General features: G+C 37.5%; 1 protein-coding gene across 3 annotated transcripts in view; it reads right to left on the bottom strand.

Annotated features, from left to right (window-relative positions):
* PDSS2 (decaprenyl diphosphate synthase subunit 2) overlaps positions 1-27,241 on the bottom strand; it is a 242,489-nt gene that overhangs the window by 46,285 nt on the left and 168,963 nt on the right. For all 3 annotated transcript variants that reach the window (XM_076003083.1, XM_012753148.3, XM_012753145.3), the window contains 2 exons: positions 1,699-1,872; positions 530-661 (listed from right to left, as the gene is read on the bottom strand). In XM_076003083.1, the coding sequence (XP_075859198.1) occupies positions 530-661; positions 1,699-1,872 (306 nt within the window). The remainder of the gene's footprint in view (positions 1-529; positions 662-1,698; positions 1,873-27,241) is intronic.

Below are 27,241 nucleotides of genomic sequence, written 5' to 3'. Positions count from 1 at the left end.
ACCCCCAATGAGATGGGAAATTTACCCAATTCAAGCCCCTTTATCCCTTCCACTTCACCATGTTTTTTTCCTTTGATAATGCCTCAGAGCAAGTATTCAGGGTCCAAGTTTGTTTTAAAATAACCCTATGAGCTGACAGACGGAGCTCCTGGAATTCTGCAGCTTGTGCTGGAGTCCACAGATGGGAAATTGCAGTCAGTTATAGGGTGGTGCTATTACCATAGCCCAATTTTTGAAAGCCTTTAGAAAAAAAATCATCTGAGTTAATTAGCATTCACCACAGGCACTAGTTTTGTGTTGCAGTGTTCTAAGAACTCAAATAATAAGAAAACACAATACAGCAGTCTCTAACTTTTAACTAATATTTCACCTCTTAAAAATAAAGATTATATAGAAAGAATTTTACCAGTTACATGAATATGCTCATATATGGCTGATCTATAGCATTAAACCATCATGAAACAGGAATTATGTTCTAAAAATCAATGAAATACTAAGGGTACCTAAAATAGGAATAATTTCATTTTACCTCTCTGATCTGCTTAATCCACAAATCTCTTCCAAGAAACTCCTGATGTAAGACTACTGGAGCTGAGTTTAGATTAAAAGTCATGGAGTCACTGGTTTTTTCTTTAATAAAAGGCTGGAGGTCAGAATTTATCTGGAAGGAGCAGTTAAAAGAGTTAAATTAGTGAAATGTATATATACTAGTACATTATTCAGAAAGCATCAGTTAATGCAGTGAATAATGAAGCTTAAGGAATGTAGTTTTTAGATGTACTTTAATAAAAGAACATTTTGGATAATTAACAACCTTTAAAATTCTTTAGAATTATTTTTCCCTAATATGTTCCTTTTTTCATTTGGCATTTATTTTACTTTTTAAGTTAAAGGTAAGGATTTAGATAAAGATTTTTTTTAGATAAAGATTTAATAAATATAATTCCTGAATAAACTAAGATAAAATAAGACATGCAAAAAACTCATCTGGAGATATTTTATATATATATATGTGTGTGTGTGTATGTATGTATATTTGCCCCCTCTTATAAGCTATTTAAGTAACATTTAAATTATATATTAAATTCCATTTTTTTGGTTTTTTAAGTGACTTATTTCCTTCGGATTAAATTCCATTTTAAAATTACATATATGTAGAAGCAACAACATGCCAGCTAATTTTTGGACATTTTATACTTCATTCATAATAATAATTAATTTGTATGTCCATTCAAAAGAATTGAATATGAAAATTATAAAAGAATTGGTTATGAGAATTACAGCTTCAATTTTGCTCAGTATATTTCTAAATTTCATCAACTTTCCATAATTTGTCTAACATAAAGATCTATAAGGAAACTGTAACAAAAATAACAAATATTCTTCCCTTCTGTGAATGGCAATATTACATATTATTCAATAACTCGCAAGAGTTCTCTCAAGCACCCTTTCAGGCAGTAAGAAAAGACAAACATCACAACTATGGTGTAAGCAAGCTATAGCCTTCTGTCAGAATTATACAGTTTAGCCAATCATACTGTTTATGTTATATAACAATCACCATCTATGACTGATAGATTTTAAGCACACAATAAACATTTTTTAAGATATAAAAGCAGCTTATTAAATGGTAAAATGTTTCTCATATATCATTTTAGCTATTTAACTACTGGAAAAAGATAAAGGGTGTGCAAATACCTTATGACTCATGGCCATGTGCTTCCCATACTGAAATGCCATATCCTGAACCTCAGCATCATGCTTTGCTAATTCCATTGCAGCTTGGCAGCTCTTTGCTAGTAAGGCACCATGGGAGAGAAAAGTCTTCTCCTTCCAAGTTGATATTCCAATATCATCTGTGATATAAGTTTCCTAAAAATGTAACAAAAGCCAAAATAAAAAAGGCTTTAGGGGTAATATAATTGTTTCTGTTTTTGAAGAATAAAAGAGTAAGAAATGAACTATTCAGAAAATACTCAGGCTATTGCAACATGATAGAACTAAAAAGATGATGAACCTCAGTTCTACCTAAGAAGAATCGGGGTAGGGGGAGACTTCTTTTTTAGGGTAATGAGGAAAAAGTGAAAGAAATTTTTTTTCTGACTACAAGACTCAGAAGAGATGAAAGAAATGTTAAAGCAAAGTTTATTCTAAGCAAGGGAACTTCTATTAAAATATATTCTATAGGAGAAGGCAAAAAGAAACTTACACCTCTTAACTAACTCCCTTCTTTATTCACATCAGTTCTTGGGTGTTGGTATTTCAAAACACAAGAAGCCTATTTTTTTTTTTTTTTTTTTTTAGACAGAGTCTGGCTCTGTTGCCCAGGCTAGAGTGCTGTGGCATGAGCCTAGCTCACAGCAACTTCAAACTCCGGGGCTCAAGCAATCCTTCTGCCTCAGCCTCCCGAGTAGCTAGGACTACAGGGATGCGTCACCATGCCCGGCTAATTTTTTCTATATATTTTTAGATGGCCAATTAATTTCTTTCTATTTTTAGTAGAGATGGGGTCTCACTATTGCTCAGGCTGGTTTTGAACTCCTGACCTTGAGCAATCCTCCCACCTCAGCCTCCCAGAGTGCTAGGATTACAGGCGTGAGCCACCTCGCCCGGCCCACAAGAAGCCTATTGCGTTTAACTTACATGAAAATGTCAAGGGTATAATGACATGATCTCATAAACAGTTAAAAAGAAAAACCAGAGAGGAGGTAACCCATTATACTGGAGAATGATTAATACAGTCTTCAAGAAAGTTTATTCTCATAAGAAACAAGGTCATAAGGATATAACTGTAGTTTATTTAATTTCATCTTTTTAAATTATGAACATCATTGTGGTATCTATAAGTATATACAAAATGACTATCTCTGGAACCAGTGCTGGCCAATGGAAATATAATGTAAGCTATATGTGCAATGTAAAATTTTCTAGTGGTCACAGCAAAAAAGTGAAAACAGGTGAAATTAATCTTAATGACATTTTTGTCTATCCCAGTATATCCAAATATCATTTCAACATGTAATCAATATAAGAATTATTAATGAGATATTTAGAATTCTTTTTATGAGATCAGTGTGTATTTTACACTTATAACACATCACTAGCCATAGTTCAAGTGCTCAACCTTAAACAGCTGGTGCTAGACTGTGGGCTCTCTAAGGACAGGAATAAGGAAATAAACATAAAACAATGTTGATTTTATGGTGTTTCTTTGAAATGTCAAACTAACTAGAATCCATCCAGAAGGATTAATTAACCCAAACACTTTTCTTCTTGCCCCTCATCCCATAATCATTTTTTTTCACCATTACTTAAGGACAAAATAAAAAATATTAAGAAAACTTAAATAGGGATGGACCATTAAAAGGTCAGCTCACATTTAGCCTCACCCCTTTTGCCATGTTGAGGGGAATCTTCAGCCCACTGATCAAATCAAATTATCATCTTAGGCCAGGCGTGGTGGCTCACGCCTGTAATTCTAGCACTCTGGGAGGCCGAGGCAGGCAGATTGCTTGAGGTCAGGAGTTCAAAACCAGCCTCAGCGAGACCTCGTCTCTACTAAAAAAAATCGAAAGAAACTAATTGGCCAACTAAAAAAAAAAAAAAAAAAAAATATATATATATATATATATATATATATATATATATATATATATATATATATAAAATTAGCTGGGCATGGTGGCGCATGCCTGTAGTCCCAGCTACTCAGGAGGCTGAGGCAGGAAGATTGCTTGAGCCCAGGAGTTTGAGGTTGCTGTGAGCTGGGCTGACGCCATGGCACTCACCCTAGCCTGGGCAACAAACTCTGTCTCAAAAAAAAAAAACATCATCTTAATTTTATTAAGCCTCTGAACAAAAAGAAAGTTCCACTTATGGCAATAGTTGTAAATATGCAACATAGCATTGGGCAATGATACAAAAGCCACACAGGAGAGAAACAGGGCACAAACATAGACCTACTTGACAAAACATTAAGTATAAATTATAACATTTAATTTCAGAAAACTGAGAATATATTTTAAAATGTGAAAGGTTAATATTCCATATTAATAAACCTAAGAAAAACTGTATTATCTCTCCATATATACTAAAGAGGCATTTGACAAAATTCAACTCTCAATCTTTTTTTTCTACACTCCCCACCCCTCTGCCTCAATTCTTGATGAGAAAAAAAAACCCTGAATAAAATAGGAACTGATGTGCATTTCTTTAATATGATAGGGGTATATGTGTATGTGTGTATCAGCCCAAGTCAGAAAATATGAGCTTTTCTCGCTAATGTCAGGAGTAAGACAGAGATACACAAAGTGCCACTTCTATTTAAGAATGTAATGGAAGAGACAAGAAAAGGACAGATTTATAAAACTAGAGAAAGGAAGAGTTTATCACTATTTGAAGATGATATAATTGTGGTGGCTCACGCCTGTAATCCTAGCACTCTGGGAGGCCAACGCAGGAGGATTGCTTGAGCTCAGGAGTTCGAGACCAGCCTGAGCAAGAGCGAGACCTCGTCTCTACTATAAATAGAAAGAAATTAATTGGCCAACTAAAAATATAGAGAAAAAATTAGCTGGGCATGGTGGCACATGACTGTAGTCCCAGCTACTCGGGAGGCTGAGGCTGAAGGATTGCTTGAGCCCAGGAGTTTGAGGTTGCTGTGAGCTGGGCTGATGCCAGGGCACTCTAGCCCAGGCAACAAAGTGAGACTCTATCTCAAAAAAAAAAAAAAAAAGAAAAAAGAAAAAGAAAAAGAAAGAAAGAAAAGAAGAAGATAATTCAATAAAGTAGCAGTATCTACAATTAATTTATAATTAAGATAATAAATGTACTAACTATAGCTTTCATACATAAAAACTAATCAGAAAGTATTATAATAGGGTATTTTCTTCTATTGTGTATACAAAAATAAAGATTAAAAATCTAAGAATAAACTTAGAAATGTATAAAACTGATATGAAGAAAATGATAAAAATACTATTGAAGGAACAAAAGGAACTTAAATGAATATAAAGACCTATCATATTAAAGATAGTAAGATCTAACCTCACAGCATTACTCCAATAAAACTAACACCACCTTTTTTCCCCCTGAAACAAAGCAAACTAAAGTTTATGTAGAAAAAAATAAACAAACAAGGCTAGGAAAATCTTGGAAAAGAAAAGCAATACATATTTGTGTATTGGAGGAAGGGTGGCTACTGAGAACAAATTTTGTCTAGCCCCACCAGATATAATAACATACTATAAAGCCTCAGTAATTTAAAAAATATGTACTTTTAATGCAGACAGACTATGGAACAAAATAGAAAGTCCAGAAAGCAACCAAAGTATATATAGGAGTTTATTACATTTTAGGGAAAAGTTAAGACTTTTCAGTAAATGGTGCTGGTATAACTAAATGGCTATCTGGAAAAAATAAAGTCTGATCTGCATTTCATATCATTTACCATGATAAACTCCAAATGGCAAAAAACGAAAAACAAAAAAACCCAGCAAAAGGAACAACCACAAAACCTTCTAACCAATGTTAGAAGACAAAGGACAAAGAGGAAACTAATTTGCATTTTCTATCATAGACAAATTGCAAATCTCCCTGTGGTAGGCTAACAGTGCACAACCCCCCTGGAAGATGTCTACATCCTAATCCTTGGAACCGGTGAATCTTACCTTACATGGCAACAGGAACTTTGCAGATTTGTTCAAATTCACAATCTTGAAATCCCCAGGGGGATTATCCCAGATTAACTGGGTGGGCCCAATGTTATCACAAGGGTTCTCATGAGAAGGAGGCAGGGTGAGAGTCATAAAAGGGAACACAGTAACAGAGGAGAGAGAGACTGAAAGATGCTGTGCTGCTCGATTTGAAGATGGAGAAGATTGGCCACAAGCCAAGGACTGAAGGTAGAAACCAGAAAACGCAAGAAAATGAATTTCCCCCCAGAACCTCCGGAAGGAATGCAACCCTGCCAACATCTTGATTTAGTGACTTCCAATCGATAATAAAGAATTCCCACCTCTCCAAAAATGTCCCTCTTGGTGTTGGCAAGGCAGTGAAGAAATAGGCCTCTCAAATATGGCTGGTGGAAGTGGAAACTGGCTATAATTTCACATCTCTTGAAATTGCAAGTGTACTTGCCCTGTGACCCAACAATCCCACATCCAGGAATTAACCCGAATGATAAACCTACACACACATGAAATGAAATATGTATAAAGTGTGAAAGCTGATTATATGAATTAGATCGTTCTTGTCACATGCAACTAAAACAGAGTCCAGAAGCCAGAGGAAAAAACACTCAGGACACATAAAATTGCTCCAAAAGCACAATTCTTTGTAAGTCTGGCTGCTGAAACTGCCTGCTTGCAACTAATTTTACCATCACTCACCAATCAAAACTTGCCAGCTTCCAAGAACCTTACTAGTGCCAATGAACTTTCTCAAAGAGTAACACATAACATTTCTCTTTTTTATAAAATTTACAACCTTTAGTTTGTTCTTCGAATATCCCAAAGGCCACATGGTGTGTTTGTATGCCCCAAATTATAATTATTTCTTCCCAAATAAAATGTGAAATTTAGAGATTTGTCTCCATGTATTTTATTTGACTTAGACAAAGGTTACAGTGTATCATCGACCCAGCTGCCAGGGGGATCCTTTAAAAACATAAGCCAGAACCACAATGGCCTCTGGCTGTTTCTCCAACATCCCAGGCATCTCTTCCTTAAAGCTTCTGTACTTGGTATTCCGTCACCCACTTTCCCTGGATGTTTGCATAGTTAGATTCTTCACTGCTTTTGGTTCTCTGCTCAAAATTAAACTCATCTTTAATAGTCCACCTCCACCCCCCATTATTTCCTGTCTCTTTACCTTGCTTTAAACCTTTTTTCCTTGATATTACAGGAACCGTCATATTTATTTATTGTTTATTTGGCTTATTGTTTGTCTCCTTTACTAGAATATAAGCTCCATGAAAACAAAGACTTTGTTTTGTCCTTTGCTGAAGAATCAGCACCTAATACAGTGTGCAAAAAATATGTGTTGAATTTTTCTTTTGGTATCTCTCTCCCTCTTTTTCCCACTTTCCTTTATTCTTCCTAACTAGTCATAATAAAGAATTGAAATAATTCTCCTTTAATGCCTCTCTACTGCCCAAAGAATCAAGATAAACTCTATCGCAAAGCATTCAAAAGTGTTCCCTTTTCTGGAAGCAAGCAATACTTCTAGTCCCATCTCCTACACAAAATATCCCCTTTGAGGTCCTCATTTCAATTACATAGGAAAATTTGCTGCTTCTTGAATAAAATACGTACTTTCACACTTGTGTGAATTTTAAAATATTATTCTCTTCTAAGGGAATACTGTTTCCTTCCATTCCCTGTCCAGTAAATTGAACATATCCAGTCCAAATATCACTTCCTTGGAAATACTCCCACAAATATTTTCCTCTTTAGACTAATATTCCCTTATTTATATTACAACATAGCACTTAATTTGCTACTAATTGTATGATTGTTTATATATCTGCTTCACTGACCTGGTCTTAGTCACCTTTATATTTTTTACACTTAGGCCATATTTAAGTTTCAACAAATGTTTGCTACACAAATAGAATTGTGGTTATATATTATATTTATTAAGTAGTTGGGTATGTTTTTTCTTTAATTTTCTTTTTTTTTTTTTAGACAGAGTCTCACTCTGTTGCCTGGGCTAGAGTGCCGTGGCATCAGCTTAACTCACAGGAACCTCAAACTCCTGGGCTCAAGCAATCCTCCTGCCTCAGCCTCCTGAGTAGCTGGGACTACAGGCATGTGCCATCATGCCTGGCTAATTTTTTCTATATATTTAGTTGGCCAATTAATTTCTTTCTATTTTTAGTAGAGATGGGGGTCTTGCTCTTGCTCAGGCTGGTTTTGAACTCCTGACCTTGAGCAATCCTCCTGCCTTGGCCTCCCAGAGTGCTAGGATTACAGGTGTGAGCCACCTGCCCCTGGCCTTTTCTTTGATTTTCAAAGTTATTGGTAGATATATCCATACAATGCTATGCTATTCAGCAACAAAAAGAAAGAACTACTAACACATGCTATGCCATGGATGAACAAAAACATTACACTAAGTGAAAGAAGCCAGACACAAGAGACCACACATTTTGTATGATTCCATTTATATGAAATGTAGATTGGTGATTGCCGAGGGCTGGGGTGGGAACTGTAAATGGGTATGAGGGACCTTAGCAGGGGTTTGTGTGAAAATGTCCTAAAACTGACTTACGGTGATGTTTGGTTGCATCACTCGGTAAAGTTACTAAAAATCATTGTATTGTAGGCTTAAAATGGGTGAATTTTATGATATGTTAAGAAAAAAAAAAGCTAACAAGTATGATATTTTATGTTTCTTGGTCTCAGATGCTTAAATTAACATTTTAAAAAATTTTATGACTCTCAACTTTTTGTACACCATCCTCATTTATTCATACAAGCATTATATTAAGGTTTCTATTATGGGTCAGGTTTTCTGGAAAGGAATATATTAATAGATATGAAGATTAATAAATAGGCTATCCTCAAGAAGTACACAGTCCAGGGACAAAATGTATGTAAATATATCAATATATATAGATATAAATACATAAATATAGATATCTAAATATAGAATGTATAGATCTATTTCAGAATAATAATTGCAGGATCTCCAATTAACAAAGATTCAGTTTTATTCATTATATATTTCTTATTGTGATTAAGACCTTTTATTATTCACCATTTTTACATTTTAAATTATGCAAGTAATACACGATCACTGGAAAAAAATTAGAAGATTCAGATAACCAAGAAACAATTAATTTATAGTCCCCTGAAATCTACTGCCATAAGTTAATTGGACCATAAGTTAATAATTCTGTTCCTAAGTTAATCAGAAATTTTATTCCCTGAACATTAAGTTATTATCTATTGCAAACTTGGTTACTAATGAAACAAAATCCCTCCATTCATTTCCATCGGCTTGCCACATATGTATTAATACTAAGAGAGCATGCTCTATTACAAAGGAAAAGGTAATGTCAATTGTAAAATACCAAGAAACTAGTATGATAACCACATTATAACCACAAAGCAGTATCTTCACATATCAGATATATAGAATTGGTATGAAATGAATGAATGTAGTCAGAGAACATGAGATTTAGATATACTTACAGCAACAACTTACATATGTGCAGATTTACTGATAATTTATTAAACATAAAAGGAGGATACATTCAGTGAACATTAACTTTTTTTTTTTTAGAGACAGCTCTGTCACCCAGGCTGGGGGTATAGTGGTGTGCTCGTAGCTCACTGCAGCCTTGAACTCCTGGGCCCGGAAGTAATACTTTTGCCTTAGCCTCCTGAGTAGCTAGGTCTACAGCTGTGGGCCATGACACCTGGCTAACATTTATTTTTGATAGGATTTCCTTTTTTTCAGAAAGGTAATATATGATAATGTCTTATCAAATGACTATCAGAAAAAAGTATATTAATTTTAAAAAATGTAAGCCTCATTGTCACATGACATTTTTTCTCAAGTAAGTCTGGTTCAAATAACATGGGGAAAGAAACTAAAGTTTGCAAGGTCATGTCTGCCCTTGATAGTGGCACTGGTGGTTTTGGTCAGATATAATATGCTGTTCCATGCCTTTATTGTCTGGGAGACATGTACTTTGAGTTGCTTTTCTAATGGTGGTGATTTTGTACATATCTAGTCACATGAGACCAAAGTGAATTTATAACAATGGGATTTTCAGGATTAAAAGTCTGGTCCATGGTCATAGAACAAGGGCAAACTAATTGGCCCAGGAAGATGTCAAAGCCCCAACTAGAACATGCCAAGTCAAACTGCCACTTTTCATATCATCAGAAGAGAAGTGTTTTGGAAATTATGAAGGTGGCTACCTGTACTTTTTTTTTTGAGACAGGGCCTTACTCTGTTGCCCAGGCTGGAGTGCAGTGGCGTCACCATAGCTCACTGCAACCTCAAACTCCTGGGCTCAAATGATCCTCTTACCTCTGACTCCTGAGAAGCTGGGACTATAGGTGTGTGCCATCATGCCTGGCTAAGTTTTTTTTTTTTTTTGTAGAGATGGGGCCTTGCTATTGCCCAGGCTGGTATTAAACTCTTGGCCTCAAGCAATCTTCCCTTCTTGGCCTGGCCTCAGCCTCCCAAAGTGCTAGGATTATAGGTGTGAGACTCTGTGTAGGCCTACCTGTACTTTTTTTTTTTTTAAGCACTTTTTAAAATGCAAATGTTTCCTATTTTCATGCTTCCTACTTTAGATTCATGTTCTTGGCCACTGTCCTTATAATTGCAACCTAAATTTGTGTTGGATAACAGACCATATTTCTTTTCCTTTTTTTTTTTTTGAGACAGAGTCTGGCTGTGTTGCCTAGGCTAGAGTGAGTGCCATGGCATCAGCCTAGCTCACAGCAACCTCAAACTCCTGGGCTCAAGTGATCCTTCTGCCTCAGCCTCCCGAGTAGCTGGGACTACAGGCATGCACCACCATGCCCGGCTGATTTTTTCTATATATACTAGTTGGCCAATTAATTTCTTTCTATTTATAGTAGAGACAGGGTCTCGCTCTTGCTCAGGCTGGTTTCGAACTCCTGATCTCAAGCAATTCACCCGCCTCGGCCTCCCAGAGTGCTAGGATTACAGACGTGAGCCACTGCACCCGGCCTGGACCACATTTCTTTAATGCCCCATTTCACCATTCTCAATGTTTGGTTCCAATTGCCCTTTTCAACTACTTTGAGAAGTTAAACAAAACAACTGCAACAGTTTACCAACCTTATTTAAGAAAAAAAAGTATAGGAAATTTTCGGTAAATCTCTACGTTTGAGAATCAGAAGGAAGCAAGGAGAAAAATCAAATCTAATATTTCCTGGTAGCTCAGTACATGATGAAACTTTCACATTTTTTATTATATCAGCCCTCAAAAATATTAAGTATCATTACTACCATTTAATAGGTAATGTTTCAAGAAAGTATTTTGACCAAGATCAGACACTAGTAAGTGGCAGAGATGAGTCTCAGATGTATAGCAATTGGATTCCATTTTGCTTAACACAAAATAGAAACACATGCAATACTTAACATCTTTTATGGTTTAAAAGTAGGTTGTGTTTAAGAGTGAATGACATATTTCATCTATGTATCAAAAAAAGCATTTAAGCTTATAAATTAAGGCTTTTAATAATATCCATTGAAGAGATTCAAGAGTCTAGAGCATGTAAGTAACAAGAATAGAAACAGGAGATATCATAAGTATTTTTTCAGGAATCCTGCGGCAGGGGAAAAGTATAATATTTTAACATCATCATCTAACAGGATGAAGTAATTTGCTTTGATTTATAATGCAGTCACAAAGGAGATAGTAAAGTAGGTGCTGTATCTGGAAGCTTTCTATCCATGTAAAGCACAGAAGAGAAACTGATAAGATTTGATGAATGTGTATTACTAAAGGCTGTTTTAAAAAATGCTTCTGGGCCAGGAGTGGTGGCTCACACCTGTAATCCTAGCACTCTGGGAGGCCGAGGCAGGAGGATTGCTCAAGTCAGGAGTTCGAAACCAGCCTGAGCAAGAGCGAGACCACATCTCTACTAAAAATAGAAAGAAATTAATTGACCAACTAAAAACATATATAGAAAAAAAATTAGCCAGGCATGGTGGCGCATGCCTGTAGGCTCAGCTACTTGGGAGGCTGAGGCAGGAGGATCGCTTGAGCCCAGGAGACTGAGGTTGCTGTGAGCTAGGCTGACGCCACGGCACTCACTCTAGCCCGGGCAACAAAGTGAGACTCTGTCTCAAAAAAAAAAAAAAATAAATAAATAAATAAAAATGCTTCTGTACAATACATAGAGCTGTTAAAACTTTACTCACAAATTAGAGAGAAGGGTTGCCAAGGAATTTTGAAATCTAGGAATTTAGCCAGGGCAATATAGTGAGACTCCCGTATGTACAAAATAATAATAATAATAATAATAATAATTATCCAGGTGTGGTGGCCTGTGCCTGTAGTCCCAGCAACTTGGGAGGCTGAAGTAGTAGGATCTCTTGAGCCTAGGAGTTCAAGGCTGCAGTGAGCTATGACTGTGCCACTGTACTCCAGCCTGGGTGACACAGTGAGACCAGTCTCTAAACAATAAAAATAAAAAATAAAAATATATGAATTCTTTGGGTTAGGGCTGGGCAGCCCCTTCCTGTCCTCCCCACCGTGAGAACAACCATGCTGATAAGGGGTCATGATGGAGAAATAAAACAGCAGGAATCCTTCATACCACCATGGTGGCATGCCGGGATGGGGTAAGCTTTGAACAGCTAGAGGGCAGCAGATAGTTTTAGGATGGATTGAACAGTAAGGGCAGAAGAAAATAACTAAATTCTTTGAGATGAACAAACTGGAAAGCACCAAAGAGAAACTTGGCCTGCTTTAAAATGCACAGTAGGCTGGTGCTTGGCATACTATAAATGTGCAGCTGATGTAGTTCAACAGATTTTTTTTGTGTGCTTACTATATGTCAGGCACTGTGGGAGTTAGGCATTACTCCTTGACCTTTAGGAGAAGTTCAGCAGGGGAGAAACAGTAAATAATTATAGAGCAGTTGAGTATGTGAAAAGAGATCTATGCTTACAGAAGGGAGTGAAGAGTTTTATCAAGACAGGCTCTGATCAATAAACTGGAACTAGCCAGGAGGATACGGTAGGGGATGACTTTGGGGTATCCATACAAGTTCTATGTTGGTTAAACATACAGCGGGATAAGTAGGTGAAGAAAGACAAGATTAGCCAGGTGGGTAAGAGGCCCAGAGCTTTGCACTTTATCATTTAGGTGCTAGGAAACTGCCTTCAGCAGGAAAAGACATGATTACATGTGCAATTTAGATGGGCTGAATGCTATATTCTAGGTGACCAGGGATGAGGCAAAGTGGTAGCTAGTGGGGATTGAGAAGCAAGAACAATATAAGCTGCTCAAAAAGGGAAACAACTAAAAAATAATTTTAAACAATTAGCCAGGCATAGTGGCTTATGCCTGTAGTCCCAGCTACTCAGGAAGCCAAGGTAGGAGAATTGTTCAAGCCCAGCCTGGGCAATATAGTGAGACCCCCATCTCTTAAAAAAAAAAAAAAAAAAAGAAGTGAAACAAAATTGCTCCTTATTGTGGACAGGACAGTTGCTCACCCAGGACCCATTTCTCTGCTCTCCCGCCTCATTAACAAAACCCTAATTACGTTCAAGTATTCACTACTCCTGCCAATGATGAATTTAAGAATGGGTACGTAGTCTGATTCTAGCCTATGAGATATAAGGAAGTCAACCAGTGAGCTCCTAGGAGAGAGACTCAGGTAGAAGAGAGAGTTGTTTCCTCTGGATGTTGCTCTGTCTTGCTGAGATAAACTGAGGGCTACTGTAGCCAAACTGCTACCAGCCTGATAATAAACACAACACTAAGGAGGCAGAGCAGAGAGACAGAGAAAACCTCGATATCATCCCATGATAACGATCCCCTGACGCTTGCCTACTTTTGCATATTCGGTCAGAGTAAAATATATTTCCTTACCTTCATGTCTATTTAATTGGGTTTTCCATTTTTGGCCGCTGAAAGCATTTCAATGAATTCACTCCTTTAGATGAAAAATAGTTACACTATAGGAAGCCCAGATACGCCAACATGAACAGTCTATTTATTATCTACTGCTACAATACACATTACCCAAAGACTTAGCATCTTAAAACAACAAACATCTATTATTTCAGTTTCAGAGGATCAGGAACCCAAGAATGGCTCAGCTGGTTGGTTTTGGCTCAAGGTTATAGTCAAGCTGTTAGCCAGGGCTGTAGTCCTACAAAGCGAGTCCCCAAGCTCACTCAGGAGGTTGCTGGCAATAGGCTTTAGTTCCTTGCCATACCAGCCACTCCACAGGGCTGCTCCCATGACATGGCAGCTGGGTTCTTCCAGAGCCAGTGATCTAAGGGTAAGAACACATCCAAGAGGGAAGCTTCACAATCTCTTATAACCTAATCTTGGAAGCGACATGCTATCACTTCTACTGTATACTATTGGCCAGACAGATCAACCCTAGAACAAAGTAGGAAGGGATTACACAAGGAATACTAGGAGGTGAAGTTCGTTGGGAGTGATCTTGGAGGCTGGCTACTACAGATGAAGTCTATAATTGGAATTATTGGGTCCAAAAATCTGAATATTGTAAAGTTTCTTAAAACATTCTGCCAAATTTTTTCCTAGAAAAGTTCTTCTGATGTGCACACTAACCAACCTGGCTTGAGACTGTCTCGCCATTGAATAGAATTATTATTCTAGTTGTGAGGTTAACAAGTAAAAAGTAACATTTCATTTAAACTTGGGATGACATTTCATTGATTAGTTATTTGTATTTCTCCATTTGTTGACTTGTTAAAGATTCACTGAGTATCTTCTATGTAGAATGCATTGTTCTAGGTCCTTGTGCCAATGATCAAAACCAGAATCCTTCCTCTCATAGTTCTTATAGTTTAGTGGGGAAGCCAAACAATCAGATAACCACACAAATAAATAATTACAAACTGAGATGCTTTCAATGGGGAAAAAGAACATACTTCTATGACAGCATGGAATAAAAGAAGCTGACTGAGACTGGGGTTTAGGGGGATGGCTTCCCTGAGGAAGTGACACTTGTGCTGACATAGGAAGGATGAATAATGGGTAAGTAGTAAAAAAGACGAAGAAGTTGCTCCAGGCTGCGCGGATTGCATACATGAAGGAGAGTGGCATGTCCAAGGAACGAGAGAAAGCTATTGGGGCTGACATGAGACAGTGAGGGTGAGGCTGAAGGGACAAACTGAGGTCAGACTATGTAGGATCTTTTGGATCACTTTCAGAGTTTTGGTCTTTTCTCTAAGAGTAATGAGATGTCACAGGGGTAGAAAAGGAGACACAGCATCATCAAATTAGCACTTTGATATTCTTGGCAGTGTGGAGAACAGGGGAGGGATGGGAGGATTGGAGATGAAGGAGGAGGTTACTTGGAGTAGCTCAGGCAAGAGATGATGGCATCTTGGGCCATGTGAAAGGGCAGCCAGGGTGAGCAGGCATGGGGAAAAGCCAGGCTGCAGCCTGTGCCATTGACAGGAGAGGGGAACGAGGGCATAAACAAATATTGCTCGACTGCTGTCATGAATGTCTGTGTATGTCCTCCCAAAATTCATATGTTAAAGCCCTAATCCCCAGTGTGGCTGTATTTGGGGCAAGGAAGTAATTAAGGTTAGATGAGGTCATAAGGGTGAGGCCCTCATTGAATAGGAATAGTATGCTTATCTAGTGTCATTAATTATTTTTAGGCACCAAAGAGCTTGCTCACAGTCTCTTTCTCTGCCATGTGAAGACACAGTGAAAGGCAGCTATCCGCAATCTGGAAGAGAGTCTTCACTAGGAACTGAATTGGCTGGAACCTTCATCTTGGACTTTCAGCCTACAGAAATGTTAGAAAACAATTTCTGTTGTTTATGGCTATCCAAGCTGACTGATAGAACTACCTTCTCTATACAGCTTAGGATCAAGCAGTGATGTTTTGAGAGCATATTTATATTGTTCCTCCCACATCTTTTCAAACTGGTCTTAACAACCAGCATGTTAACATACTGCCTTAAAATTTGTTAAGAAGATCCATATTCTGGTTTATCTATTTCTGCATAACAAACCAAACCAAAACTCAGTGGCAATAACAACCACCATTTTATTGTATCCACAGATTCTGTGGGTAGGAATTCAGAAGGGGCACAGTGAAGAGAGCTTATCTTTGCCCATGACGTCTTTTTTTTTTTTTTTGAGACAGAGTCTCACTTTGTTGCCCAGGCTAGAGTGAGTGCCATGGCGTCAGCCTAGCTCACAGCAACCTCAAACTCCTGGGCTCAAGCAATCCTGCTGCCTCAGCCTCCAGAGTAACTGTGACTACAGGCATGCACCACCATGCTCGGCTAATTTTTTCTATACATATGTTAGTTGGCCAAGTAATTTCTTTCTATTTAAAGTAGAGACGGGGTCTTGCTCTTGCTCAGGTTGGTTTCAAACTCCTGAACTCAAACGATCCGCCTGCCTCGGCCTCCCAGAGAGCTAGGATTACAGGCGGGAGCCACCACGCCTGGCCTGCCCATGACGTCTTTAGTTGGGAAGACCAGAAGACCAGAAAAGCCATAGATGATTCCAAGAGCTGGGGATGATTTCACCGCCTAGGGGATGGAACAGCTGAGTTACAAGGGATCTACTTCCACTAAGATGGCTATTCACTCACCCATCAATCAGGCTATCTGGGACTGATGACTGGAGCCTTACTCATGGTGTCTCCAGGTGGCTTATCACAACATGGTAGCTAGGCTCTGAGAGAGGGCATACAGAGGAAGTGTTTCAAGAGAGTGAGAATTACAAGAGAGCCTTTTATGACCCAGTCAGAGAAGCCACGTAGTGGCACTTCTACCAATTCTACCATACCAATTCTACCACCTCTTGGTTGAGGTGCTCACAAGCTCACTAATGTTCAAGGGAAACGGACATGAATCCCTCCCACTGGATGGGAGGCTGGGGGTGGGGCTGTCAAAGAATTTCTGACCTTTTTGTTTTTTAAGCACCATAGTCTACTTTTAAACAGAGTGCTCAGGAGAACAACTGCTTTCTCTGCTCCCTCCCAGTTACGCTTCAGGCTAAGGCAGAGATACAGGAGATGAAGGAAGACAGCCACCAGGGTGACCCTGGTAAGGAACAGAAGTATTAAGGATGATTCATAAGTTTCTACTTGAAAATCTGGATGAATGGTGATGCTTTTTGTGAAGATAGAGAACAATGGGATATGGTTTTGGAAAGAAAGATCATACATCTGGTCTTAGATGTGCTGAGTCTGAGATGGCTTAAGACCTCCAAGTGGAAATATTGAGTTAGCAGCTAAATAAATACTTACCTCTACAGCTCAGGAGTGATCCAGGGTGGAAATAAAAGTTGGGACGTACTGGAATATAGACAGATGGTAATTGAAGGCTTGGGTTTCATTTTCTAAATGTTTTATTCTTGTCCTTTGGTCAGAATGGTATTCTATTAAACAATTTACATGCCTAATCATGATGTTTTATCTCTCAGGCAAATAAACTGCCTTTTAAGATGTTTTGCTGTGATAGTTGTCAGTGAGTGACCTCCAAATGGTGTATAAATTAAATTTAAACATTTAATAAATAAAAACATTCACCAACCAGATCCACTCTAAACTTGCGGGTCTACTTAATCAAAAGGGCCATTATACATACACTGAGCTTTCTCAGTCACCAGTGGTTTTTCTGCCTTCTTAATATCTGTATCAACCTTCACTTCACCACCTTTGAATATTTAATCTAATACTCCTATATTTGATTTAATTTCTAATATGTTTACTTCACAATACATTTGCTGCTTTTGAACCTCCTTCAAATAAAAACATTTTGTGGATTAAAAAATATAGTTTTTTTTTTTTTTGTTTTTGTTTTTTAAACAAGGTCTCATTCTGTTGCCCTGGGCGTCATCATAGCTCACTACAATCTCAAAGTCCTGGGCTCAAGCGATACTCCTACCCCAGCCTCCTAAGTAGCTGGGACCACAGGTATGTGCCACCATGTGTGGCTAATTTTTTCTATTTTTAGTAGAGACGGGGGTCTTGCTCTTGCTCAGGCTGGTCTTGAACTCCTGACCTCAAGCAATCCTCCCACCTCAGCCTCCCAGAGTGCTAGGATTACAGGTGTGAGCCACCTGTGAGTACTAGCCAGTACTATTTCTTAGATGTAGTTGCAGGTACCTAGGTATTTTATTTTATTTGTCTCCTTTACACTATACATATCTACCATATATACCTTTGTATGCTTGATACACTTCATAATTAAAACAACCATTTTAGCTTCTCTTAATAGTCTTTAAATCTGAATAAATTCAACATTTTTATTTGCAACAAATGATTTATGAGTGTGTCTACTTTATGAAAAAAGGATGCTAGTAAAATTATATGTATTTATTATCACCACCACCAGCATCTTCAATGTCTTGGGTTTGTGAGTGATATGAGCTTGAACAGATGCCCAGCAAACAATAAAACATGACATGGCATGGTTTATTAGCTCATTAATACAAAACTTAGGCACAATGTGAGGGACAGGTTGTGAGTAAATGGACCAATGAAATACACCCCTGAGTATCTTAAGGCTTTTATACAGTACTCATTGTTTCACTTTTAACATTCCTAAAATATAGGTTTTTTGTTTGTTTTTTAAAAATCAGCTTTTACATGTATATATACTTGGGATATTTTTAACTTCAAGGAAAAATAAATAAATTTCATCTAATTCTTATCTACAAAATGAAACTTTCCATATGAACTTCCTTCCACTTTGGTAGGGTTAATTAGCTTCTTTGAACTCAAACTCCCTGATTCCCTCACCCTATTCAACCTCCTCTGCTCACTTTCATCCATTTTTATGAGAACACTCTGCAAAGCCCTAGATCTTCCATCACCATTATTCTGTGCTTCAGTTTGCACACATATACAATAATATCTACATATAAAAAACACTATAGTCCTCTCTGGCTACTAGAGGATTGACTGCCATCATGAATGACAGGGTAACTATCTGGACCAGGAAGTTCATGACTAACCGACTACTTCAGTGGAAATAAATGGCCACTGATAATCCTTTGTCCTTGGATGGTGACAGTACCTGAGACAGAAATTTGGGAAAAACTCACCAAAATACACAAAACCTCACCGGATGTTATCTTTGTATTTGGATTCAACCCACATTGGTAGTGGCAAGACAACTGGCTTGGTGGAGGGGAAGGGCATATACCTCTAACCCTTGCTAGGGAGAGGCAAAGATATAAAATATAACCAAAATGTTCATATTTTCTTGAAATAAAATTTTAAAAAAAGAAAGAAAAGTGAATCCAAACACAGACTTGCAAGACATGGCCTGGATGAGAAGAAAAAGACCCCAAGCAAACAATGAAAGGAATGTTAAAAAGAGAATGAAGACAGGACAGTCAGGGGGACTGCAAAGGCCAATACTGTTGGTGCTGGCAAAAAGAAGGAGTAAAGATAAAAGAAGGAACAATGATTTCGTCTGTGGTAATTATGCAGATTTTTCACAAGATGATTAACGAATTACAAAACTTAAAAAAAAATACTGTAGGTGCTTCATAAACAGCCTTGACATGGCTCCTGAAACTCCATGTACCAAACCTATGCTCATTCCAGCCTGGGAAGGGTTGACATTCCAGTACTTCCTAGTTCCTAGCTCTGGAAGGTAGGGCTTGGGTCATCAGGCTAGAAAAGCCTCCAGCTAAACTTCTCAAACTAGCTTCCTAATATCAGGCTTGGCCTAGACCTAAGTCCCCACAGAGCTCCTGATTACTTTATTTGACTCCAGTCAATAGAGCCAATAGAGACTTACTGGCCAAAGCAAGTCAAATGGCTGAGCCCGGCATTAAAGGATAGGTAAATATACCCTGCCCACAGTGGGAGGGCATTACAGTTACATGGGAAGGGATATGGAAGTGTACATTAGTTATCTATTGCTGCATAACAAATTATCCCAAACTTAGTGGTTTAAAGCAATAATAAACATTTATTATATCAATTTCTGTGGGTCAGGAATTCACAGATGGCTCAGCTGGGTAGTTTTAGCTTATGGACTCTCATGACAGACTACAAATGCTATATTCTGCAAAAAGAATGAAATGAACCTGTACAAATACCCAATATTTTGAATTATTGTCTATTACATTTTTAGCTGTATTTTTGTGCAATGCAATATATTTTATGGGAAAATGTTATTTAGAGGGTACTTAGCACCAAAATAAGATGTGATATGTAAAGAACAGGTTAAAAGATGGTGAACATTGACTTAATTCCACAACATATTAGAGAGTAATAAAATAGGAGACATAAATTGTAAATCATTTAAGTTGAGAAGTAGGATACCTGCTGAACTCCTGGGCCGTTGCCTTACACTTGTTTCCACTGCCAGCAATCTCGTCTATTGCTTCACACCTGTTTTATTTTAATGTTCTTCCAGCTGGTCTCTCTGCTTCTTAATTTCTTTGGCTTCCAATTTATCCTACTCACAGCTTCTACAATAATCCTTATCAAAGATCTTCTCATTGTATAAGATACTATGGTGATTTCCTGCTGCTTACTATTTTTTTTTTTTTTTTTTTTTGAGACAGAGTCTCACTTTGTTGCCCAGGCTAGAGTGAGTGCCGTGGCGTCAGCCTGGCTCACAGCAACCTCAATCTCCGGGGCTCAGCGATCCTACTGCCTCAGCCTCCCGAGTAGCTGGGACCACAGGCATGCGCCACCATGCCCGGCTAATTTTTTGTATATATATTTTTAGTTGGTCAATTAATTTATTTCTATTTTTGGTAGAGACGGGGTCTCGCTCAGGCTGGTTTCGAACTCCTGGCCTTGAGCAATCCGCCCGCCTCGGCCTCCCAAAGTGCTAGGATTACAGGCGTGAGCCACCACGCCCGGCCCCTACTGCTTACTATTTTAACTCCAAACTCCCCAATACAAATCTTCACGATCTACCCACTGACTTATTTATCCCTTCAAAAATTATATCGCTTCTTTAGCAAAGCCCCAGCTCCAGTTCTGATTATGCCTTTGTCTCCAGCTCAGCTCTCAATACACATGTATCTGATTTGTCTAGCAAAGCTGCTAGCACTTAATCGGTACTCAATAACATTTGCTGAATGAGCTGTCCTAGAGTAATAACTAGTGTTAAAAGAAAAATTTTAGACAAATTAAACGTAACAGTTTAATTGAGCAAAGAACAATTTGCAAATTGGGCAGCTTCCTCCGCAAAACCAAAGTAGGTTCAAAATAGTCACATGGTCAGAGATGATTTACGGACAGAAAATGGAAGTGAGGTACAGAAACAGCTGGACTGGTTTATAGCACCAGGTTTGCCTTATCTGAACACAGTTTGAACAGCTGGCTGTCTTTGATTGGCTGAAAGTCAGTGATTGGTACAAGAATAGAATATAGCCTGTTTACACATCCAGTTAGGTTACAGTTCACTATGTATGGAGAAACCTTTAGGCCAAACTTAATATATGTAAGGAGGCAACTTTAGGCTAACCTTAATTTAAGAATGGGTAATCCTAAAACAAAATTATAGGTTTGTATATGTTTAGTTGAACTTGCATCCAAAGCACCTTTATATATGCATCACATATATTTTCGTAACACCAGTCTGCCTCCAACCACTCTTGTTTATCCACCATGTATCACCTGGGCAGGCCTTCATTCTCTTCCTCAGAAACATTAAGGCAGTTTCTTCCTCAGGTCTTTGCCTGAGTTGCTTCCTCTTCCTGGAATGCTCCCTCCCAACCCCGCAACACAGTTGGCTGCTTTTTGTCATTCAGATCTCAGCTTAAACATTATTTCCTAAGAGAGGCCTCCCAAGAACATCCAATCTAAACTAACCTCCTCAATCCTTCACTATCATTTCTCCCTAGTTTTTTGCTGTACCATTATCACTTTTAGTTATTTCTCTTGTTCTTTTATTTATGTGATTACTTATTTATAGGTGGCCTTGCCACCAAGATGGAAGCTCCACCAGGGCAAAGATGTCTTGTTCAATGCCTGCCACATGGCAGATGCTCAAAGACATGTTAAATGAATGAACAAAATACTTCCCAGCCAATCCTCAATGCCAATTTCCTGATCCCAAGAAACTGCAACAGTTTCTCTTGATTCATTTTTCTGTATCTTCTAAGACTCATCTTAAAAATTATCTCCTCCAAAAAGCTCCCTCTGAAACACTGTGAATTGTTTTTTTTTTTTTGTTTTTTTTTTGAGTGGAGTAGCAATATCATAGCCCCCCTGCAACCTTGAACTCCTAGACTCAAGCAGTCCTCCTGTGTCAGCCTCCTGAGTAGCTGGACTATAGATGCATACTACCACACTAGCTAATTTTAAAATTTTTTGTAGAGAAAGTGTCTCGCTATGTTCCCCAGGCTGATCTCAAACTCCTGGTCTCAGTGGTCCTCCCACCTCAGCTTCCCAAAGTGCTCAGAGTAAAGATGTGAATGACCATGTCTGCAGGTGAATTCTTAACACTGCACTTTTTACTACATACATAGCACGTATCATATAATTTTACATGTGGTCTTATACTTTCTAGTACTTTCATGTGCATGTTTTTCCTCTAACCTGTACATATCATCAGATCCTTGAGGGCAGGTCTGTATTTTGTATTGTAGCTGAGTTTTTTTTTTTTTTGAGACAGAGTCTCGCTTTGTTGTCCAGGCTAGAGTGAGTGCCGTGGCGTCAGCCTAGCTCACAGCAACCTCAAACTCCTGGGCTCGAGCGATCCTTCTGCCTCAGCCTCCCGAGTAGCTGGGACTACAGGCATGCGCCACCATGCCCGGCTAATTTTTTATATATATATCAGTTGGCCAATTAATTTCTTTCTATTTATAGTAGAGACGGGGTCTCGCTCTTGCTCAGGCTGGTTTTGAACTCCTGACCTCGAGCCATCTGCCCGCCTCGGCCTCCCAGAGAGCTAGGATTACAGGCGTGAGCCACCGCGCCCGGCCTTGTAGCTGAGTTTTGAATGCTCCAGGAGCAATCAGTATGCTGTTCTGCACACAGTAGAAATTCAAAACAAGTTTACTAATATGTACTTTATAAAAAATTGCCTAATATAGCTTATGGTTAATATAGGATTCAAGATAATAAATAATTCAAACAGAATCCAATGAGAAACATTTAATTTAGATTTTCCAAATCTAATGTCTTTATTACATTTTAAAATATTAGGAGACAGATCTTACTTTCTCAGTTTTCCATTAAAAGAAATATCTTCACTGAGATATGAATTACTATATATCCTTTGATTTTTGAGTAGATGCTAATAAAATTGGCTGTATGCAATTCTATTTTGAAGATACTATTTATTTATTTATTTATTTATTTTTTTTGAGACAGAGTCTCGCTTTGTTGTCCAGGCTAGAGTGAGTGCCGTGGCGTCAGCCTAGCTCACAGCAACCTCAATCTCCTGGGCTTGAGAGATCCTTCTGCCTCAGCCTCCCGAGTAGCTGGGACTACAGGCATGCGCCACCATGCCCGGCTAATTTTTTTTTTTTATATACATATCAGTTGGCCAATTAATTTCTTTCTATTTATAGTAGAGACGGGGTCTCGCTCTTGCTCAGGCTGGTTTTGAACTCCTGACCTTGAGCAATCCGCCCGCCTCGGCCTCCCAGAGAGCTAGGATTACAGGCGTGAGCCACCGCGCCGGCTGAAGATACTATTTAGTATATTTATCAGTATCTCTTATATAAGGGTCCATCATATCTATCCCTATTTGTGAGATATGAATTACTATATATCCTCTGATTTCTGAGTAGATGCTGAGAAAATTGGCTGTTTAAAATTCTATTTTGAAGATACTATTTAGTATCAGTATCTCTTACATAAGGGTCCATCATATCTACCCTTATGTGTATTTAATTTTAGAGAAAAGTTTCTATACAAATATTATTTATAGTATTAGTAATCAAATAATGAAAAATTCAGAACACAACATATTTTTCTTTTGGTGTTAGCTGGAAAGAAACAGTATTAGAAAGGACACAGATAATACAATAGAAAGGGATAGAAAAATACTTTTCATAACTATGTTCCATATGGTTAAGGAGCTAGAAGAAACATTTGAACATATTAAGTAGAAACATAGAAAACATAAACTTGAATGCATGCCAAAAAAAAATTATCCAAAATGAAATGCAAAGAGAAGCAAAAGCTGGGGGGGGGGGAAGAACTGAGCATCAGTGAGCTCTGGAACAACTTAAAGCATTCTATTATGTAATTGGGGTCCCTATAGGAGAGGAGAGAAGGAAAGATAGAAAAAAATTTGAAGAAATAATGACCAAAATTGTTTCAAATTTTATGAAAACAACAAACTCACAAATCCAAGAAGCTCAATGAATCCCAAGCAGAAGAAACACGAAAAAGGACATGAAAGTACATCATAATCTAATCATGACTATAGGAGCAAACATAGGATGACAGCAGCTTTCATTTTGGAAACAATGGAAGCAAGAAGACAATGGAGCAACATCCTTAAAGTACTGAAAGAAAATAAATTGTCAACCTAGAATTCTATTTCCAGTGAACATATCTTTCAGACACACACAAGCTGAAAGAAATAATCACCAGTAGCAAGGTTAAAAGAAATCTTTTAGGAAGAAGGAACATAATAACAGACGAAAATTTGGATTGACACAAAGAAATGAAAAGCATTGAAGATGTTAACTACATGAGTAAATATAAGACTTTAAAAAATCTCAGCCTCTTTAAAATATAATTGACTATTTAAAGCAAAAATGATAACATTGTGAGATTTATAATACATATGGAAGTAAAATGTAGGACAATGATAATATAACAGCTGAGAGGGGAGAAATAGAAATATACTTTTGTAAGGTTCTTACACCATAAGTAAAGAAATACTATAACTCAACAGTCAACTGTGATAAGTTAAAGATGTATATTATAAACTCAAAAGCAACCATTTAAAAACACATCAATTAGTTATGGCTGATAAGTTAAAAAAAAAGAAGATAAAATGGCATTAGGAAAAATCACCCAAAAGAAGGTAAAAAACAAAAGGGAAGAAAGAACAAATAGGACATACAGAAAACAACAAGATGGTAGATTTAAACCCAACCATATAGCTCGGTGTAGTGGCTCTGCACGTGCAATCCCGGTTACTTCAGAAGGTGAGGTGGGAGGATCACCTGAGCCCAGGAATTTGAGCCTGCAGTTAGCTATGATCATGTCAAGGAATTCCAGCCTGGGCACAGGGAGAGATCATGTCTCAAAAAAAGAAAAAAAAGAAGAAAAAAAAAAAGAAAAGGAAAAGGAGAAACCACAAAACCTCAACCATATGAATGAACACATAAAATGTAAATGATCTAAATATACAAATTAAAAAGAAGAAATTGTAAGATTGAATAAAAGAACAAGATCCAACTAAATGCCACATACAAGAAACCACTTTAAATATAAAAAAAGTAAAGGAATAAAAAAGAAATATGATCATTTTAATCAGAATAAAGTTGGAGTGGCTATATTAATATCAGATAAAGCAGATATAAGAGAAAAACTATAAATAATATTATCAGGGATAAAAAAGGTCAGTTAATAATGATAAAAGGATCAAATCATCAAGATAATATAATGACCCTAAAGGTTAATGTGTCTAATAACAGAGCTTCAAAATACATGAAGGAAAAACTGATATAACTGTAAGGTGAAATAGAAAAACCACAATTACAGTCATAGACTTTAATATCCTTCTCTCAGTAGCTGACAGAACAAGTAGAATGAAAATAATTATAAATATAGAAGACTTTAATGACACTATTAACTAAAATGACTTAATATTTATAGAACACTCCATGAACAACAGCAGAATATATATTCTTTTTAAGTCAACATGAAATATTTACCAAGATATGTCGTACTTGGGTCATATAACAATCCCAGCTTAACAATAATACATTTAAAATAATTCAAGCCATACAAAATATGTTTTCTGATCACAATGATATTATAAGTCAATAACAAAAAAGAGCTAGAAATTCTCCTAAATATTGAAAATTAAATAGCAGACTTTTAAACCATGAGTCAAAGAAAAAAATTAAAAGAAAAATTATTAAGTAGCCTGAACTGAATGAAAATGCAAAAGCAACATAATTAAAATTTGTGGGATGCCACTAAGTAGCACTTAGGAAGATGCATTGAACTAAATGCTATATTAGAAAAGAAAAAAATTTCAGATTGATTATCTCAGCTTAAAAAACTAGGCAAAAATTAAACTTTTAACTTAAGAGACTAGAAAAAAGAAGAGGAAATAAAATCAAAGTAATTAGAACAAAAGAGATAATAAAACTTAGAGTGTGTAGGCCACTGTGGCTGACGCCTATAATCCTAGCACTATGGGAGGCCCAGGTGGGAGGACTGCTTGAAGTCAGGAGTTCAAGACCAGCCTGAGCAAGAGCAAAACCCTGTCTCTACTGAAAATAGAAAAATTAGCTGAGTGTCCTGGCATGTGCCTGTGGTCCCAGCTACTCAGGAGGCTGAGACAGGAGGATCACTTGAGCCCAGGAGTTTGAGGTTGCAGTGAGCTGGGATGGTGCCATGGCATTCTAGCCCGGGTGACAGAGTGAGACCCTGTCAATCAATCAATCAATCAATCAAGTTAAACCTTTAGGGAAAAAAGAGAGAAGATACAAATTAGAAATAGGTGACATCATTATAAATTCTAGGCTGGGCATGGTGGCTCACACCTGTAATCCTAGCACTCTGGGAAGCTGAGGCAGGAGGAACACTTGAGGTCAGGAGTTTGAGTCTGAGCAAGAGCAAGACCCCATCTCTACTAAAAATAGAAAAAATTAGTTGGGTGTGGTAGTTTACACCTGCAGTCCCAACCACTTGGGAGGCTGAGGCAGGAGGATCACTTGAGCCCAGGAGTTTATGGTTGCCCTGAGCTAGGCTGACGCCACGGCACTCTAGCCCAGGCAACAGAGAGAGACTCTGTCTTTAAAAAAACCAAAAACAAAACAAAACAAAAACAAAAACAAAAAAACCCCCCGAACCCCCAATTCTACAGATATTAAATTGATTAACAATGTAATATCATAAGTTTTATGCCAATAAGTTTGACAATTTAGATGAAATAAATGCATTCTTGCAAGATATAAACTACCAAAGCTCACATAAGAAGATATACATAACCAAACAGCGTGATAACTATTAATGCAATTAAATTTGTAGTAAAACAAAACAAAACAAAACAAAATTCAAAAAACCCTTCCCACAAAGAAAGGTCCAGATAGCTTCACTGGTAAATCTACCGAATGTCTAAAGAGGAAATAATACTAATTTTTTTCCCTAGGATATAAATCCTGAAAGAGTTTATATAAACTATATAAAATTGGAGAGGAAGAAATACTTCCCAATTCATTCTGAGGCCAGCATTACCTTGATACTCACCAAAGACATCATAATGAACCAAAAATAAGATCAATATCCCCCATTGAACAAAGATGAGGGATATTGTTTTGATACTGTCTTTGATATACTAAACACAACATTTTAGCATATCAAATCCAACAATATATAAAAAG

The sequence above is a fragment of the Microcebus murinus genome, chromosome 5 (assembly GCF_040939455.1).
Source record: "Microcebus murinus isolate Inina chromosome 5, M.murinus_Inina_mat1.0, whole genome shotgun sequence".
Lineage (NCBI taxonomy): Eukaryota > Metazoa > Chordata > Mammalia > Primates > Cheirogaleidae > Microcebus > Microcebus murinus.
Note: the sequence above shows the minus strand (reverse complement) of the source record. Positions and strands in the feature narration are given on the sequence as shown.